The sequence below is a fragment of the Tenrec ecaudatus genome, chromosome 3 (genome assembly GCF_050624435.1).
Source record: "Tenrec ecaudatus isolate mTenEca1 chromosome 3, mTenEca1.hap1, whole genome shotgun sequence".
NCBI classification, from domain to species: domain Eukaryota; kingdom Metazoa; phylum Chordata; class Mammalia; order Afrosoricida; family Tenrecidae; genus Tenrec; species Tenrec ecaudatus.
The window spans coordinates 122056947-122071847 of record NC_134532.1 but is presented as its reverse complement, the minus strand read 5'-3'; the positions used below and the strand labels follow the sequence as shown (position 1 = coordinate 122071847).

The 14901-nt window shown below is 37.7% G+C and overlaps 1 protein-coding gene across 2 annotated transcripts in view; it reads right to left on the bottom strand.

Annotated features, from left to right (window-relative positions):
- Positions 1-14901, bottom strand: part of DNAJB14 (DnaJ heat shock protein family (Hsp40) member B14) — a 43095-nt gene that overhangs the window by 10262 nt on the left and 17932 nt on the right. For both annotated transcript variants that reach the window (XM_075543990.1, XM_075543992.1), the window contains exons 3-4: positions 7025-7170; positions 2084-2269 (exon numbers count right to left, since the gene is read on the bottom strand). In XM_075543990.1, the coding sequence (XP_075400105.1) occupies positions 2084-2269; positions 7025-7170 (332 nt within the window). The remainder of the gene's footprint in view (positions 1-2083; positions 2270-7024; positions 7171-14901) is intronic.

The window sequence follows — 14901 nt, the reverse complement described above, 5'->3', positions numbered from 1 at the left end:
AGGACCAGCTAGACAAGGCTGACAAAATAACTGTGCCATAACCGACAAATGAACTGCAAATCAATTTGCGATTAGTTGACTCTGACTTAGGCGGCAATCGGTGTGCAGAGTGGAACTGCGTCCCAGGATTTTAAAGACTGAGATCCTCTGAAAGCTGAGGCCAGGTCTGCCTTCTACAGCACCTTTAGTGATTGTGTCACCAATACTCTGGTTAGTTACATGAGCACATAACTGCTAATGCCAAGCAGGGAGTACGCAATTCAGCTATTCAAAGCTGAATTAACTGTTACCTGAAAGATATAAAATTCTTCCTAGAATACTTTCTGTCAAAATTATTCGTGTTAATAGCTTTTCAATGACAGGAGTTATGCATCTGAAATATGCCAAAATACAGTTTATATTTTCCATCATTGATTTCTACCTATACATTCGCTTTCCTTCAAGATTACTTTATAAGCTTTCCTCTTAACACTCACGTTCTTTCTCAATAATATTTGGAAGCCTGCCAGGCCAAATTCTATTACTACACTCATAAAGCTTGTCCTACTTTTAAGGGAAATGGTTAATTTAGCACCTTAAATAAATACAAGCTAGATTGGGGCTCTAATTTTAACTTAGAGAAAATCAATTTCTATTCAAATAAATGTAATAGAGTTTAATAGTACTTATGTCAGTACTACAAAATCTTTTTATTTAGGCAATACTGCTTCGATAATTCACACTGGTAGTCTAACTCAAATAATTCTTTATTTATTTTTTAGGTTAAAATGTAATACATTATCACTTAATCGTCCTTTCACCCATCTCTTTCTTTTTTTTTTAATTAAATCCTTTTTGGGGGCGGGGTGGAGGGGAGCTCTTATAACATTCCACACATCAATTGCAACAAGCCTAATTTTACATTAATAGTTATTTTTATATTAATTTAAACTTTTTTAGATACTCTGAAGTCAACTATCTACAATTTTAATGGGAAGAAGAACCTTTAAAATAAATTCCAAATTAACAATCTATAATAATATTAATAAAGTATCTACAGAGAGCTCTACAGAATCTGCATCAAATAATCTTCCAGGGCACAGGATAGCTCCCCTATAACAGGGTTTGTCTAAAACAGTGTTTGTGGATTTCTTACTTCCATGCCCTCTCTTTAGTCTTCTATAAAGTATAAAACAGTGTTATACATTAGGTGATGTTCCCTGAAGATCTGTGCTGTGAAGTCTAGCCTCTGTGCCTGTGCTGGTAATCCCATTTGCTAGTAGGCTGCCTTTGCTATATTGGTGAGGCAAGATTACTGTACAGTGTGTCTTGAAACAGTCTCTTATTGAGAATATAAAAGGAATTTAACAAGGGATCAGAGTAGAGATGGACAAGGTAGACACCAAGACATAGGGATACCTCTAAGGGACCAGGAAGTAAAAGCTGAAGGACAAGGGCCTCTAGAGGAGAGAGACTTGGCCTAGAACAGACACCGTGAATTCCAACTGCATACAGTTGTTTGAGCAAGCCAGCCACTTGTGGTATGTCTGGCATCAGATAACTAAAACCGACTCCACGGGAGAGTATGGGCTACTGTAACAGATACCTGAAAAGTGGAAGCACCTGGAGGAGATTCAGCATCAATAGTAAACATCTGGACTGGCTGGAAGATACGGATGAGCTGTCCTGTGAACTATCAGAGACTGAACAAGGGAGCAGAGCAGAGAGGGAGGATAGATGCCAAGACGCAGGGGCGGAGGGGCAAGGACCTTCCTCCAGAGCCAATGCTCTGTACTCAGACCACTAGCTCCCTAAATTGCAGGATAAATAAATGTCTGTTTGTTAATGTTACCCATGTGTGGTTTTTACAGTATAGGAACAGTAGATAAATAAGAAAAAATGTGTTTTGGGGGGAAAAATGGGCTATAGAAAGGTAATAATTCTACTCCTGTTTTCATTTCCAATTTTAGGAAAAATCATCCCAGGATGTAAAACTTGAAAAGGAAAAAAAAAATCAGGGAAGAAATACCAATCTCTGAACAGCCTAATTGGGAATTCCTAGCTTCATATAATTGAATAATTCAATAATTGAACACTGAAGTACCTGAAGAAAATCCACCACCAAAGAAGATATTAAATAAGTCTTCTGGAGTTATATCAGCTTCACAACCTCTATGGAAATTAAATCGTCCATTGTTCTGATGATTACAACCTTGTTCTTCATTGCCTGTGAGGTCATACTGTTTTCGTTTTTCTGGGTTGCTTAAAACAGCATAAGCATTTCCAATCTCTGAAAAGTAAGTAATAGTTGGTAAGCAAACTTTATATATGATAGAAGACTGGCCAATATAATATGCATTTATTCCATGTACACATATTATCTCCCAATACAAGTATTTTATACTAGACAGCTTAAGTCCGCATAACTGCTTCGAAAGAAAGTAATATCCATTTTGTCTTAATGTTGTATATATTGTCTTCAGTGTAAGGTCTTTTGCCCATTTCTAATTAGGTTTTTTTTTCCTATTAAATTTTGGGTTTTTAATTTACATATCCTCGATACTAGTCTTTTGTCAATTATGTGATTGGTAGATATCTTCTCCTACCCTATAGCCTATCTTCTCATTCTTTTAAGAGTCTTTCAGAGTAAACGCTTCATTTTAATTAAATCTAATTTACTAACTTTTCCTGTTTTGAAGTATGCTTTTGGTGTCAAGTCTAAGAAATCTTTGGCTAGCCATATGATTAGCTCCTGTGATTTTTGCTAAAAGTTACAAAGTTGTACTTTACATTTACATTGATGATACATTTTGAGTAATTTTTATATGAAGTGGGAGATTTAGGTCAAAGTTGTTTTTCTATCACTGTCCACCTACTTCAACACTATTTGTTGAAAAGGCTATCTTCTACTGAAATGCTTTCATACTTTTGTCAAAAATTCTTTGGACACATTTGTACAGGTCTTCTTGGTTCTGTATTCCAAGAATATACATCAATATACATGTGTATCTGTCCTACTACCAATCAATACACATGTATATCTGTCCTACCACCAATATCACACAGTATATACATGTATATCTGTCCTACAACCAATATCACACAGTTTAATAACTGCAACTGTATAGAAGGGGCTTCCAAAAAAGCTCATGGAAAACTGGGATTAAAAGATAAGTTTTTTCCCCATAAATTTTTGTAAGACCCTTGCTAGTAAATTTTAAAATTGGGTGCATTCGCTATTTTTCACTCTATTCTTTTAATAAATTATATTAGCTATTGGAGTTATTTTGTCTGTATATATAACTTTTAGAAGAAGCTTGCTTCTAGTCACAAAAAAAGTCTGGCTGCAATATTGGTAGAAATTATATCAAACCTGTATATCAATTTTAGGAGACTTAAAAACGTATTGCTTTTTAAAAAGTGATTATAAATAATAATATATGGAAATGCCAGGATAATTTGTGAATATTTGTCTTGTGTCCTACAATCTTACAGAACTGAAGGGAGTTTAAGCCTTTATTTCTTTGAGGACTCTTTCAGCTCTACCCTTTCCCTTCTTTCAATAGTCCAATGGCAATGGGTGCTATTTCTTTGGTTTCAATCCCATGAGTCTAAGTCTACTTGTTTGGTCTATTTTCTGTCTATTGTTCCATCATCTGAGTCATTGATTCTTTTCTCTGTTTATCCCATCCGCTGACAGTTTATTTTGTTTTTGTTTGGTTAGTTTTATCAGTTCTAAAACTTCACTTTGGCTATTGTGTATCCTTGTCCCTGTACTTTTCAGTCTTCTCATATCTGTTTTCTTGTATAAGATCAGGGTTTTCAGAAGTACTTAGAGAGAAAAATAGGGAAGAAATTATCTATTCCACCTTCCAGCCAGTGGAAATTCTTGGTACTCTTAAATTGCTTACCTCACAGTCACGGCCAGACCGTTGACACCTCCTCTCTGCCCTCACCATACAGTTATACTCATTTCTTAAACTCGCAATGTTCATCGATTATATGAAGTCTTCTCTAATCACTCTACTTATAATCCTCCTTTATCCTGCTGGGTTTTCATCAGATATCTTGCTACTGTATTTTAAGAACTTCATTATATTCAGTTTTCTGGGAGATCTTGGGCAAATCAGTTACTATCTCTGAGGCTCTATTTTCTCATTTTGTGAACGGAGTACGAAGGTGGTCTCCTACTTCACACCATTTTTCATAACAACAAAAGACAGAACAAACTATAAAACTAGTAAGTGTTAGGCATTCCCATTATTGTGAATGTTCTATGCAAGAGTTGTCTCTCCTTTATGAATGACAATCTCTTTGAAGAAGAGACCGTATCCTATTTTCTCTCTCTCTCTCTCTACAATACCTACCCCGGGAGGTGGGATTCCATTCACTGTTCTTTGTTTTGCCCGGGCAGCACAACATCTATGTACTCGGCTATTAAGCAAAAGAATGGTGGTTTGAACCGTTTCCCCCACCCCAAGTGGGGCTCTGTGGGTTAAAAACCCCATCCGCTCCCTTAAAGATTTCAACCTAGAAAACCCTATAGGGATGGTCTATTTTGTCATGCGGGCTGTCAAGTATCAAAATGGACTCAACGGCATCTAACAGCATACACACATATATATATATACCTACTTATGTATCTACCTATCTGCTTCTATTTCTCCATAGACTCCTAAAATACATACAAATGTCTCTTCTATCTAACTTAAGTCTGTAAACCAATTCTCCCTTTCTTTATTCTTGAAGAAAATGCAAAGCAAGTATTTCCCATCTTCTGTGCTTTATTAATATTAACTTTTATATAGAAGACAACACTATGCAGATGATAAACAGATTAGAGACAACCTGTTTGGTATGCCAAAGCTGAAAGTCAAGATTGAGTGGCTAGAAACAAAATGAGAGAATTCAAATATCCAGTGTGTTGAATGACTGCAAACTGCCATCACTGTGTGATGACACTAGCTGTAACATCTCCTAATTAACTACCTTAACTCATCAAGCTTCTGTGGATTACAACTTGAGTTGGCTAGGTTATTTCCACTGAATAAAAAATTGGGCTCATCAACTACCTCCCGATTTTGATCCTCTTTGGGATTAGTAAATTGGCATTCTGATTTACAGATAACCTCCTGTGCATTGAATAATGCGAGCCTCTCCTCCAGAGACAGCTCTATCCAGGCACAATGATAGTTAAGTTTGGAGACTTGCAAAGCAGAGTAAAAAGCTCTGAAATGTACCACACCAAAGCATAACTACCTTGTAAAACCCCTTCTGAGAGTCTAGCTGGCTTCCTGGGATGACATTCACACTGCTCACCTCTTCAAAATGCAACACACTCTGTAGAAATATAGGTACACACATTTAATGTACCAATAATGCTAACATGACTTCAATACAGAAGTGGGAGAAAGAAGTAACTTAATGTTAACAATAATCAAGAATTAATACTGAAATCACCTAGCAGGCTACAAACTGCTATCAGAGTAACCCTCATCCCACCGGTTGGCAGAAACCAAACTAAGCTATTGTAGTGCAATTCTACCGAGCAGAGAAGGACTGGCCTGCCAGGTTTCCAAGGATGTAAATCTTTATGGAAGCAGATTACCATAGCATTCTCCAATGTAAATAATCCATTGACAAAATACTTCTAAACATTTAAAAAGCATCCAACATGTTAAATGAAATGCTTTTAGTTTATAAAGTGAGTAAAATTTAGAGGAGTAGCGGAGGTAGAATAAAGGCAAAGAAATTTGTTATTCAAAGATTTTGGTTACTTAACCTAGTAACTCGGTGACTGCATATACGCAAAGTACTTCATATTTATTTATGGAAGCTAAACACTTTTTGGAATTTCAACTCCAGAAGTGAAACAAGCAAAAATAAATATTTATTCTATTTGAAAAATTTCCAACTGTAAGTAATTTAGAAATCAACCTGAGTGCTGTTAGCTATGTCGCTTTTGTTTAATAATGGAAGGCATGTATTTGAGTTAAACGAAATAATGGCACAATTTTATGTACATACATAGTCACTGAGCTGACGGAAAGGTGATCTAGAAATTAGTGTCTTGAATATAAAAAATTTGCCCCGTACTTTAAAATGCAACTTTTAAGTCAGGGCACAGGCAGCCCCGATGAAGGTCCTCAGCCAGCACTGGTTTGCTGCCACCAGCAGCACTTGGACGCTGCTTTTCTTGTAATATTCGGATAACTTCCCCATGTTATGTCACTGGGAACTTCAAGAAAAATGCTCTTTTGAAAATAACTGAACAATATGTGTTTGAAAGATCAATATAACTTAACTTTTGGGAACATCTTAAGAATGAATATCCCTTTCTGTTATTCTAAGACTCTAGCGCTTTGCCATAAATATTATATGTTAGCTCTATGAATGCCAAACTTATAAGCATGAACAATCGAACACTGAAACATTTTACTAGGAGCTACAAGTTAGCTATGATGAATAAAATATAAGTAACAACAGATGAAATGACCAAACCCATTCTCTGACATTAATTTACTAAAGTGACAAAAAATGCAGACGACTGAGATAAAGAAGAGAAAGACAAATAGAGGAACGAGGAGAGAAACTAATTGTTCAAAAGGAAAAAAAAACCCACATTAGTTAGAACCATGTATAAGAAATACAAAAATTGGCCTGAGTTAATAAAATGTCTAAGAAAGCTGAGCAAGAGGATCTCTAATAACTTAAAACTTGTAGGCACTCTATTTTACTTTTAGTTCGCTCAGAACAAGATGGCAGCAGGCTAGGAGCTCATGCAGAAGCAGCATATCACCTGCGTTTGGGGAACTAGGAAGCATGCACGGGTAGCATTCGGAAGTTACTTGGAGGCTTTGCTAAGATTAACATGTTGCTTTTGCGAAGCCAAGCTGCACTAAAATGATTATTCTGACATTTTGAAGACCCCTGCCTACGCCGGTTCCTATATGCACCCGTCCAAAGCAGAATTTAAGATTCCGAAACATGGCAAAATGGATTCTAAAAAGAGCTTAGTGAAATTGCTTTAAAAGGTTTACTTTACTTTTAAAAGCATCAGTTGCTCCAGGTGCATGGTTTTTATCTGGATGAAACTTCAAAGCAAGTTTTCTATAAGCTTTTTTCAAATCTTCATCACCAGCATCTTTTGTAACTCCAAGTACTTCATAGTAATTTTTACATTTGTTTATGCTGTGAACAAGAGAGTGTGTTACAATGTAAATTTCCAGGACGAACGTCAAGTACTAGGTCTAGATTTTACTTCATTAGAATCGTCTCAAGAACTATGAGTTGTTGTCTGGACATTAGATGAGCGCTGCGCCTTTTAAGGGGTAGTATGTTTTACTTGCCTGAACACCAGACCATTCCTCCAAATGCGTCCCAGTCTCAGGACAGCTGGGCAGGAGACTGCCCTTCATGCAATTGATCACAACTGGGAAGAAGCCGGGCCAAGCCCATAGTAAGTGTGCGTGAAGGACACAGCCCACGCTATCACTAAAATTAGAGCATGGAAACAGTTTCACAGCACTCTTAACTACATAAAGAGGTTCTCAAATCCTCACAGATAAATCACAGCCGAAGATTAATATACATCACATCCCAAGAGTTTTGTTGTCATGTAATGCAAACTAGTATCAAAACAATAGGTTAGTGCCTATGGATGAGCCTATGGGTGAGCCTATGGCTTAAACGGTAAATCACATGAATTCAGGCCAACATTTGCCTATGTTGCTCTCTGAAAAATATAGAATCTCATAATAAACTAGACCAAGCAACTCAAAAATATTTGTTTCATTATGCTGAACACATTCTTAAAATTTAGTTACATATTCTTAGATATTTGACTGATAATGTTGACAGAAGTAGAGAGGAGATATTCTGAATCGAGCAGAGAACATTAAATACTTTTGGATGCCAATAATTTCCACTCACTACATTGCACAGTTCATGTAGAACATTTTGTGTGTGTGTGTGTGTACGTGTGTGTCCGTACATGTGTGGTAGACTTGGTGATTTGAAATGTGTTTCATGCAGGGGTGGCTTGATGACAGAGGCAGCAACAGGTAAAAGGATATGAAGCATAATTGTTCACTGGCAGCAAAAGAATTGCCAAGATTAACTCCAAGTTTTCCAACAGGGACAAGGTCTTCTTTCATTACTGCACCTACTAGCCATCAAAATGCCTGGCACATGTAGGCACTCAGTAAATACTTTTAAAAAACGTATTTTAAAGGGATACTTTTTGAATAAATGAAACAGCTCTCCTTCAATGATACAAACCATCAGTCGTGTGTTATAGAACAAGGAGAAAAGTGGGATGGCACAGGTAAGATTGTACACCATTTCTTATAATCACCTCAACAAAAGTGTGCGCTGTGATACTTTACAGTAATAATTCGATCCACTTTAAAGACGTAAGTACTACTAATATACACCCATTTTATTTCAAGAACTTGACATGGCTTATATTTATCACTAACATTTATTGAGCACCAACTATGTCCCAGACAGAGGCACCGGGGGTACATCAGTGAACAAAACAGAGAACAGTCCCTGCCTTTGAAGAGAGACCCATTCTCCTAGAGGTATTCAGAGGCAATGTGATAGGAAAAATGTGGGTGGCAGGCATTTATAGAACACCTACTGTGTGTCAGGCACAGGTCCACAATCCCATATCCATGTTGCAAAATCCATAAAGCTCTGAAAAATGAAAGTTATTCTTTAACTCTTTGACTGCAAAAACCTGACTTGAGGCAAAAATCTTAACCTGAACAGACAGGAAGGTACTCTAGTCTTCATATCACCTATTAAATATAAATACGACAGGGCTTCAACAGAGTCATGGGAGAATGGTCTGAAAAGATAATGGAATTTTTCCACAGGCAAAAAGGAGGCACATATTTGTATATTTTGCTGCAGAATTGTTAACTGATTACAGGCTGCTTACTCAGACCCTATTACGATGTTAAGGCAATATATGAAATGCTCATTAACTTTCTAAAACACTTTACAAATCTGTACTTTAGAATATATTTGATGACAGTGACTTCCAAGAGAATTATGAAACTGTGTCGTCATTATTTGGCACAAATTATTTGATTTACACCTTACTGGGTAGCCAAGACTCTTACTTAATCAATGAGCAAACATAAGTTCCCAGTGGTTAAGTAAATTGACAAACATAGCATAACTAACACTAGCTAAAAACTAAACCAAACCGAACCAAGCTCACTGCTATCATGTCAATTCTGGCGCAGAGCAACTGATAGGGCAGGCTAGACCTGCTCTTGGGGGTTCCTGAGACGAACTCTCTATGGGAGGAGAAAGTGTCCTTTTTCTCCTGTGGAGCCACTGGTGGCTACAAACTGCTGACCGTATGGTTTGTAACCGACATGTAACCCTTCTGCCCCTATGACTTAATTTTTTAATGAAAACTTACTGACGCTAGAACAGTGAATAAAACAGACAGATCTCCATTCACTTTAAATTTACAAGTGGGCCTGGGGCAGCCAATAAGTAACTATACAAAGTACAAAGTACATATTAGGTGGTGTTATGTATTTTGGGGAAAATAAAGTGGCAAAGGAAAATGGGGAATGGGAAGCAAGGCCTACTATTTTAAACAGGATGATATGACCAGCCTCACTAGCAAGGATTTAAACTTCACTTTGTCTGACTTGAAAACTCTTGCGGTCTCAGAAGGACAATCAATAAAGGAGACCCTTCAGACTCTAGACAACCCATGCTCTTCTATTTGCCTCTGACGCCAGGGGCTTTAACAAAGTTCATGGAAAAATCCCAACCTCGTTTCATTCCATTTTCTTGGAAGCATTTTGGTGCTTGCAAATAATCTTTTTATGCCCAGAATACTCCTGTCTCCCTTCGTTCTTGCTTAGCCACTTTCTACAGTTTTTAGATCTCAGCTTAGCGCTTCCTTTCTTCAACAACCCCAACTCTTCCGGACGAAGTTTATGTCTCTTTTATATACTCTAAAGGCCCTTTGCATTGAGCTCTCTCTCAACTACGATCACAAGGTACTTCAATTGCCTACTGTTTTTGACTTCTCTTCTAGGTTTCCTTATCATACGTGTTGGTTGGTTGGTTAGTTGACTGGATGAATGAACGTATGGATGGATAGATGGAAAGTCATGTTAAGACCAATGACAATGAATATGGTTTTACAATGTTGTTGGCACCGAAAGTCAACTTAGGAAAGAAGAGAACTAAAGGTAGAAGAAATTGAGACAAGAAATTGAGCTAGAAATGTGACAGGCACTATCTGAATAGAGAACATGAGATAAAGTTATAAGTAAATATTTAATAATCGTAGTCATCTTTGGTTTGGATGCACCTGATGGTTCATTACATACTGGATGGATCCTGTAAAACAGTGGTTCTCAACCTGTGGGTCGCCACCCCTTTCGGGGGGGGGGGGGTGTCGAATAACCCTTTCACAGAGTTCACCCAATTCTTAACAGTTGCAAAATTGCACTTATGAAGTAGCAACGAAAATAATGTTCTGGTTGGGGGGTCAGCATGACATGAGGAACTGTATTAAAGGGTCGCGCATTAGGAAGGTGGAGAGCCACTGCCCTAAAATGATTAGGTATTGGTACTTTCAGAACACAGAGAGCTGGGCAAGAAAAAAAGGTATCTCAGGAAAGGATTTTGCTGGGATAGTGTAAGGAGGGAGGCTGGAATTTAAAGTCCTACAGAGAATGGTGATAAAGCTAAGAATTATTACAGAGAGAAAATAGGCTGAAAGGAGAAGCAATTATTTCAGGAATACTTACTACTGTCCCATTCTACCATATTTTCCTTTTACTAAATTTTTGATCATATACCAGTGGAGAAATTCTTCAGAGTTCTCATCACCAGAAAACAGTATGCATTAAGAAATGTTTCAAATATACAAGGGGCATTCCCCCCAAACCGGAATCCACCCCCCCCAAGATATGTATATGTATATATATATTTACAAAACAACCTCATCAACCTTCAAATACTCTCCATTACATTTGTCAAATCTCCAATTCCATTCTTGGAAACATTTTTCAAACTCATTTGTTTGGATCGTTGACATCACCTCCCTTGTTTTTTCTTCACCTTTTCCATAACATCAATTGCTGTCTTTTCATGTCCCTCTTCATTCGTGGAAACAAAAAGAAGTCACACAGAGTGAGATCAGGTGAGTAAGGTGTGTGGAGGCAGGCATGCTGTTTCTTGCCCAAAACTGGTGCAATGACATGACTGTGTAAGCAGATGCAATGTTATGGTAGCAAAACCAGTCCCCCATCTGCCACAAATCAAGCCTTTTTGTTGCACACTGTTATGCAATCTTTCTAGAGCCTCAAAATAGAAAGCTTGCTTAACAAGTTTGACCTGATGAAGACAGCTCCAAAGGCATGGCAAGGCGACATTTTCATCCGTTCCAGAAGTTGATGAACAGAACGAGGTTTGTCATCAATCGACATTTCATCTTTTTTGAAACGAGAGAACCACTCATCTACTTGAGTTTTTCCCATAGCACTGTCCTTGTATGGTGTGTTCAACATCACAACTGCTTCTGAGGCATTTTCCCGGAGCAGGAAACAAAATTTCACAGCCATACACTATTCTCTTAAATTGGCCATCACAAAAAATGTGGTCCAAGTGAAACTGCTTCTATGAAAAAATTCACTGTGATCAGTGAGAACCTTCCTAGGAGATGCCACTGAGTGCACTTATTCAGAGTGAGTTGCTAGATGCTGGCCTAGCAGGAAAATGGCATACTACAAAAGCTTGGCTCAGCCCAGTACCATTCCTGTTTTGAGAGGCTACCACCTCCTATTCATTTACCTAAATTTTCAGTCATGCGTAATTACCATTCATACTGACTATGCCTTGATCATGTTACCAACTACATGTGTTGGCCACATTTTTACTATGAACTTCTTTCTGAATGATCAAACCCTCTTTTCCAATCTCACCAAAAGATTTCAAACCTTCTTTATCTTCACCAAAGGGTTTAAAAAAATAAAAAATAAATGTCCTAGAAGTAAATAATTGGGCACGGCCAAACATATCTGTGTGAAGATCCACAGTTAAGAAAAGAATACAGAATCCATCCTCTATTTCTTACGAGCATGAAACAGAATGTGTGGAGGGGACCGTCAAGTTGATTCCAACTCGTGGTGACTCAAACAGCAGAGCAAAAGTGCCTCTGGGTCTCCAAAGCTGGAGTCTTTCCAGGGCAGGCCTCCTCTTTCTCCCTCAGCAGCTGCGATTTTGCACTGCAGACCTTTGGACTAGCAGCCCACCTCCTAACCCACATGTCTTGGGGCTCCTCCCAGTGGGGGATGGGCAGTGGGAGAGGGTTTTGTAACTCTTTCTTTCAGAGGTAGAGTTGGTTAGTTGAAAAGAAGCTAAATTTAATTAGTGTACTTGTTTATCGCTAACGCAAATGATTACTTTCTTTCTAGGTCTGGCATATGATTTCTATTCCTTTTCTTTAAAGGGTTGCAGCTTAAATCAGATCCAAATCCACACAATTCATATGATTTAGCAATTATACAAAACATCTGAACTGAAAAATAAAACGAAAGCCCAGAAAATTATGTCAAACTGATACTCTAAATGTCTAAAAGTTATTCCTTTTCAAAATGAGACCTTAAAAACTTCCTCAAATCAGGTCCATGCCGTATTTTTCTAACTCAAAAAAACAAACAAACCATACTTTGTTTCACAGAATGCTAGTTTTACAAAGTTACCACTCTTCTGTCTTCCCGTACACTCCCTGGTACTTATGCAACCAATGCAGTGGTATTGCATGGCTTCTCCCCATTGAGTCAAACTGTTACTGAGCAACTCGTTGGCATAATCATGCTAACCACCAAGATAGCTGGATTTCTTCAGAAAAATCCCCTGGGTATAAGGAAAGCAAAAAACAAAAACACACCGGATGCTTTAGCTAGTGACCTGCTATGTCACTGAGGGAGCACTTCTGATGATTCCATACGTCTACCGCACTCCTCAAGCTTTCAGGCGCTTCTTTTCTTCTCTCCGAAAACAATCTTACATCAAATGTCACAGAAAAAAGACAGCAGCCAACAGACACAAACGCCCTTAATGTTTCATTTCTCCACTTCATCTGGCCACATACAACCGGTTATCTGGACCCTCCACCATCTTCATTTTTCCACTGTCCAGATGGTCTTTGGATAACCATACATATTTGATATATACTATCAAAGTCACAACAAAGATATCACTGCTCTCCCTTATTTCTACTACATCTTGCCTGTTTCTCTTTTCCTTTGAAGGCAAGGTTTGAGAGTAGAAATGAAAATGGGCGGGGGTTGGACTTAAAAAAAACACACGAGTGTTGAGAGATTGCTATTCTTCAAAACTATAGTATTGTTCTAATATGTTCAAATATATAGGCTCTACAAAACCAAAATCCAAGTTCATTGCCACTGAGTTGATGGCAACTTATAGTGACTCTATGGGACAGGGTAAAACTGCCTCTGTGAGCTTCCGAGTCTATAATTCTGAGTAGAAAACGTCATTTCTTTCTCTTGGAGAAGTTCATGGCTTTGAACTGCTGACCTTGCTGACTGCAGCACAATGCGTAACCAGTACACCACCAGGGCTCCATATAGGTTTCGCATACGGGGCGTGTGTCAAAAAAGCTCATGGAAAAGGAAAAGTCATTTTAATTCCATTTCCCATGAACTTGAAGCTCTTTGGAGCAACCTTTCTTAGAAGAAAAAAAAATCACAAAATGACTCTAAATGAAAATCATATCTAGCACAACTAATTTTATTTGTTCTTCCCTAAGAACATATTCTTCTAACATAAAGTAGTTCCTACAAGAAAATACAACTTCGGATGTGGTTTTCAGGAATACCTATACCTCTCAGTATCTTCCCTTACAGAAGCTTCTTCTGAAAGACACTAGAAAGCAAGTCTTCTCTCCTTATTTACCATGTCCGACACAGAACAGCACTTACGAAAGTGGTTCGCAGCAGCATTCATGTTCCCAGAGTGATTCTCTTGCATCCATGCTAATCAAAGTCTTTACTATGGCATACCATCAGAAGAGAGCTTTTTCTTATGTGGTCACACTCAGACAAAAGGTTATAATTAAGCTTTAGCATTTAAACTTATAGGGGGAAAGGCAAAATATAAATGTATTGCTACTTGATTTAAAAATTGAGGCTAGGTGATAAATCCATTTTCTTCAATACAAATGGATACAATTATAATAAGTAAAAAAATAATGAACTAAGAACCTAAGGTGGGAAAATTATTTTGTTTCAGTATTTTGGTTTTATTTCTAATAATGGTGGAAGGGGGGGGGGATAAAAGTCAATTTTGAGAAATAAACAAAAAAGGGCACAAGAGAGTAAGGCTGAATCTGACTACTCGAGCTAGTCATTTTTACTGTAAGTCTGCCTCGAGAATTATCTGATTAATCCTTGTTCAAAATTCTTCATCCTTACACTTTAGTTTAATTTTCTGTTGTATACAGAGGTGCATCATGAGGTGAAACTAAAAAAATGAGGCAGGATAATAAGAGTAAGATGAAAAGGGGAGCGAACGTTAAGGTTTTTGCACCTCTACACTCAAAAATATCCTTGAAGAAAGAATATGAACAGAAAACAGCAACCACCCATTATTAATATACGTGAACAATGACAAATGCTGTTCTTACTGACCTCAACTTTCCTCTCTTATCTAATTTTCCCATTTGCACATCTACATAAGGCATAACCCCCTCTTCATTTCTTTTCAATATCCCAATCTCCGTAGTGTACTGTAGTAAAAACTTCAAATAATTGTCCTTTTCCTAAAGTATTTTGAAGTAGCTTTGTGTCACCGTACAGTTGCTTCAAGGACTAAACCTGAGCTGGTCAATTACTGATTGATCCCACAAAGAAC